This window comes from Tenrec ecaudatus, chromosome 1 (assembly GCF_050624435.1).
Source record: "Tenrec ecaudatus isolate mTenEca1 chromosome 1, mTenEca1.hap1, whole genome shotgun sequence".
Lineage (NCBI taxonomy): Eukaryota > Metazoa > Chordata > Mammalia > Afrosoricida > Tenrecidae > Tenrec > Tenrec ecaudatus.
Genome location: NC_134530.1, coordinates 202,265,943 through 202,271,307, shown reverse-complemented (window position 1 = coordinate 202,271,307; position 5,365 = coordinate 202,265,943). Strand labels below are relative to the sequence as shown.

General features: G+C 40.4%; 1 protein-coding gene across 1 annotated transcript; it reads left to right on the top strand.

The window, feature by feature from the left end:
• The first annotated feature begins 2,004 nt into the window (after window positions 1–2,004).
• Window positions 2,005–3,422, top strand: LOC142423258 (phosphoglycerate kinase 1-like). The gene has a single exon (XM_075528488.1). It carries the CDS (start codon window positions 2,110–2,112, stop codon window positions 3,364–3,366), a length of 1,257 nt encoding a protein of 418 aa, XP_075384603.1. The 5' UTR covers window positions 2,005–2,109; the 3' UTR covers window positions 3,367–3,422.
• The last annotated feature ends 1,943 nt before the right edge of the window (window positions 3,423–5,365 follow it).

The following is a 5,365-nucleotide window of genomic DNA, read 5'->3' as shown; positions in this document are numbered from 1 at the left end:
TAGGTATGTATAATTTACATTTTAAATATATATAAATCTTATATAGGTATATACATAACTTAACACATATCTTTACATAAGTCCATATTACTATAGGTAAGTATTTAATATATGCAAACACACACGTGTGTGTATATGTACATATGTATATCTGTAGGAGTAGAAAGCTTCATCCTTTTCCCTGAAACAGCTGGTGCATATGTACTGACCACCTGTGGCTCACAGTCCAATGAGTACCTTACTATACCAACTTTAAGAGTCATAATATTACTTGGATCATGGTCCCATTCTTTCAAGTCAACAATATGCCATTTTCCTGACCCTTGCTCCACTAAATTACTCTACAAACTAATCTTTCTCACTAATTAAATTCATTTTAATGACTCGCATGTATAATCTAGGATAATCTCTTATCTCAAAATTCACATTCTCAATCATATCTGAAACATGCCTTTTGCAAAATAACTTGCTCATAGATTCAGTGGTAAGGAGTGGACATTTTGGTGGACCATATTCTGAACACTCTATTCCTTGTTAAATTATTGTCAATGAATTTAAATCTTCAGAAGAACCATGGAACCTTATTTAGCTGCTATGTACCACATATTTACATGCTACACAGTATTGTTCATATTTTTAAAATGAGTACAGCAATAAGATATATGCTGTTTTATGCTGCAAGTTAACAAACAGTTCATTTATAGCTGTTAGAATAATCAGCAGTATACTAGGAAAAAATAAAATTGAAAATTTATAAATAGAGAATCAAATTCAGTAGCAATTGCCATTTGTTCTTGTGCTTTAGTGTGGAATTTTGAAATAAAATCCAAAGCATAAAATAAATATAATCACCAGATGGCAACAAATTACAAAAAGGCATCCAAATGTAATTAGTTATAAAGTTTTAAGTAATGAGACAGTTAGATATAGTTAATATATTATTAATTTGTTATCAGTCCAGGGATTATCTGACAGTGTTACCAGAGGTCTTTTTTAATGTACTCTAAAATGACTTCTAAATTAAATAAATCCCTGGTTACTAAGAAATTCTCAGTTAATACCATATTTAATTAGAGTGGTATTATTGTTTAAAATGATAATAGTTAATAGATATCAGTGAAACTTTGACAAGATGAAATTCAAACCAACTGAGCATTGTATTTCTTGAGCAAAAACAGTTTAACATCTGGAAATTGAAGAAAACAAAATTATTTTCAGCCACAAAGTGGCTACTTTATAAACCCTTTGGTAAAAGGTTTTTTTCAAACCTTTTCCAAACCTTTGGAAGCAGAAGCTTCCTAGAGTACAGCATTACTCCCAAATCACCGAATCAATAGAAACCTTGTCAATGGGAGTGCAATGTACTAGTCACCTTGGCCTTTCAAATGATGGTCATGCAACACAGTGATATGAAATAAATGCTTATTCTGCAAAGGAGTTGAAGAATGCCAGGGGGCATTTCAAAAGCAATCAGGAGAAAGAGACTAGTTCTATTCAGTGATCAGTTCTTCAGATCACTAATCTAGGTAAATGCTTCTTTTGACGCAGTTAAAATTATTGAGGCTTATCATTTCTTTCATTTTTTCCTCTAAAGTTTAGGGCACCAAGACTCATGCAATAATCTTTACTAAAGTAAAGAACCTGAACTAAGGGAAGTAAATTGGGAGTAAAATATTTTTGAAATGAATTATGGATATTCAGCAACTTATTTCTTTGTCATTAAAATGAACATTAATTTCCTGATCGCTATTATTTAACACGATAGCCAACAATTCTAAGCATCTGCTTGCTTTTTCTTTTCTTTTTTAAGGACTGGTCCCAAGATTAAAAAATGCCATATTAACCTTGAATAAATCATACACATCAATGATGGAAAATTAAATATGAATACATCTAGCTATAATCATATCAAATTGTTTGCTCAATTATATCACACAAGTTATTGGACTGATCTCCCCAAACTACCTCAAAACTTTCTATTAAGAAATGGCTACCAGAAGCGGCTCCGCTTTCCACGCTCTGCCGGAGTGCTCCTCGCTTGTCCTGCTTCCGGGCTCTGCCGCTGCCACTGCCTAGCTCCCAGCCACTCGCCACTGCTGTATTGCCAAGATGTCTCTTTCTAACAAGCTTACGCTGGACAAGCTGGACGTGAAAGGGAAGCGCGTGGTCATGAGGGTGGACTTTAATGTTCCTATGAAGAATAACCAGATAACAAACAACCAGAGGATCAAGGCTGCCATCCCAAGCATCAAGTTCTGCTTGGACAATGGAGCCAAGTCAGTTGTTCTTATGAGCCACCTGGGCCGCCCCGATGGCATCCCCATGCCGGACAAATACTCCTTAGAGCCTGTTGCTGTAGAACTGCGATCTTTGCTGGGCAAGGATGTCCTTTTCTTGAAGGACTGCGTGGGCCCAGAGGTAGAGAAAGCCTGTGCTGACCCAGCGGCTGGGTCTGTCATCCTGCTGGAGAACCTCCGCTTCCATGTAGAGGAGGAAGGGAAGGGGAAAGATGCTTCTGGGAACAAGGTGAAAGCCAAGCCAGCCGACGTGGAAGCCTTCCAGGCTTCCCTTTCCAAGCTCGGGGATGTCTATGTGAACGATGCTTTCGGCACTGCTCACCGAGCTCACAGTTCCATGGTGGGAGTGAATCTGCCACAGAAGGCTGGTGGTTTCTTGATGAAGAAGGAGCTGAATTATTTTGCCAAGGCCTTGGAGAGCCCAGAGAAACCCTTCCTGGCTATCCTGGGTGGAGCTAAAGTTGCAGATAAGATCCAACTGATCAATAATATGCTGGATAAAGTTAATGAGATGATTATTGGTGGTGGAATGGCTTTTACCTTCCTTAAAGTGCTCAATCACATGGAGATTGGCACTTCTCTGATTGATGAAGAGGGAACAAAGATTGTCAAGGACCTAATGTCCAAAGCGGAGAAGAATGGTGTGAAGATTACCTTACCTGTTGACTTTGTCACTGCGGACAAGTTTGATGAGAATGCCAAGACTGGCCAAGCCACTGTGGCCTCCGGCATACCTGCTGGATGGATGGGCTTGGATTGTGGTCCTGAGAGCAGCAAGAAGTATGTTGAGGCTGTTGGTCGTCGTGCTAAGCAGATTGTGTGGAATGGACCGGTGGGGGTATTTGAATGGGAAGCTTTTGCCCGGGGAACAAAAGCTCTCATGGATGAGGTGGTCAAAGCCACTTCCAGGGGCTGCATCACCATCATAGGTGGTGGAGACACTGCCACTTGCTGTGCCAAATGGAACACTGAGGACAAAGTCAGCCATGTGAGCACTGGGGGTGGTGCTAGTCTGGAGCTCCTGGAAGGTAAAGTCCTTCCTGGGGTAGATGCTCTCAGCAGTGTTTAGTGTTCGCCGGCCCTTGGTTCCTGTGCAGTCCTGGCAACTGAGTGCTTTCTTTCATATCTCTACTTGGTATTAGCGAAAATCGTCTCTCATGTCAAGAGATGAAGCACCAGGAACCCATAACTGATGCACAGAACCTCAGCTCATCTTTACCACACCTTGGCTTTTCCCACATTGTTCAAGTTCCATTTAAATTTGTAGTGGCTAACCCGTTGTGCTTTCTAGGTGTATATATATGTTTTGCCGCTTAAAGTAGGCTGTGTTAGTCCTCTTGAAGCAGCTTACTCCGGTTAGCTATGCTACTGTTTCATTACTGGCATGGAAGGATGATGAAGCTCCAGTGTTAGGTAGGGGAACAAGTCGATGATCTGTTAAAGGAACAATAAAGTTGTCCATTTAAACTGGGAAAAAAAAAAGAAATGGCTACCAGAAAGAGTTTGAAAAGGTCATGACATTCATGTCTGTATATTTTTCATTTGGGTTTCCAAAATGATACCCAGTTCTACATTTGACTTCAAAGTTTATTTTCTGGATCAAGTGTTTGTGTGGGGGGGAGGGGCTGGGGATTTTAGAGAAGTACAACTATGCAAGTGACTCACATGGTTGTAGACACAGGTAAGTTTAGTCTGGTTCAAGTCCATGGGTCAGATGTTAAACTGGAGGCTATTCCTGATCCACACAGCTTCCAGGACTGATGAAACAGGAAACAGAATGATGAACAAGGAAGTAGAAAGTTCTCAGGTGGTTGGAGGCAGAGACTGATGAATCCAAGGTCAGGAGTTCAGGCTCTTGGTTACAAAATCAAATGACTACAAGCTCAACAATATTGCAGGCCATAGGCTCAAGTCCAAAGTTGGTGAGATAGATGAAAGATCCAGGCCAACCAGAAGGCTCAAGGCTTCCAATAGAGTCTGCTTATATAGGGGTAGGCCATATCCCCAAAGAGAATATCTTTCAATGCATTACAATTGTGACCTGAGGAGGGAGGCTGAACTCCACCCTAATCCCCTTAAAACTGCTTACCCCTCATATACCTACCGCAGAGCCCATCCAGGAATTGACTGCATTATGTTCAGCCATACCATAGATGCTTGTTGTTGGTAGGTGGCATGTAATCAACTTGATTCATAGCAGCAGTATAAACCACAGAATAACCTTCATAGCAAGCATAGGTACAACAGAAACCCCACCCACTCCTGTGACAGCCATACTACCGTTATGCTTGAGCGCCTTGCTGTAGCTACTGTTATCTGTCACTCCATTTTGTTAAGGTCTTCCTCTTTCATTGCTCTTCTACTTGACCAAGCACGGACCTTCTCCAGGAACTGATCTCTCCTGATAACTGGTTCACAGTACATGGAACCAAGCTCCATATGTTCACTCCTACAAATCCTTCTGGTTGTATTGATTACAAGGCAGAATTGGTTGTCCCTTAGGCAGTCCATGGGACTTTCAGTATTCTTGGACAGCGCCCTAATTCAAATGCATCGATTCCTTTCCAGTTTTCCTTAAACAATGTCCAACTTTCACATGTATATGAAACTATTGAATATACTGTGACTGAGGTCAGCTTCACATTAGGCCTTAAAGTAGCATAATTCCTGTTCAACACTTCAAAGAGATTTTGAGCAGCAGAGTTAGCCAATATATGGCGTCCTTTGGTCTCTTGACTGCTGCTTCCAGGAACATTGATTTTAGATCCAAGCAAGATAAAATCCTTGACAACTGTGATCTTTTCTCCATTTATCATGATGCTAACTCTTGGTCCAGTTGTGAAGATTTGGGTCTTCTTACATTGAGTTGAAATGCATATGAAAGCTACAGTCTTTGATCTTCAAAAGCAAGTCCTGTTATTCAAGTACTCCTCCTTTTCAGTAAGCAAAGTCGTGACATCTGATCTGCATATCACAGGTTGTTAGCAAACCTTCCTCCAATCCTGATGCCATTTTCTTCTTTATATATTCAAGCTGATCTAATGATTTTCTCAGCATATTTAATAAAT

Coding starts and splice junctions, on each gene's coding strand:
- LOC142423258 (XM_075528488.1), top strand. CDS start 2,110: ATGTCTCTTTCTAACAAGCTTACGCTGGACAAGCTGGACGTGAAAGGG.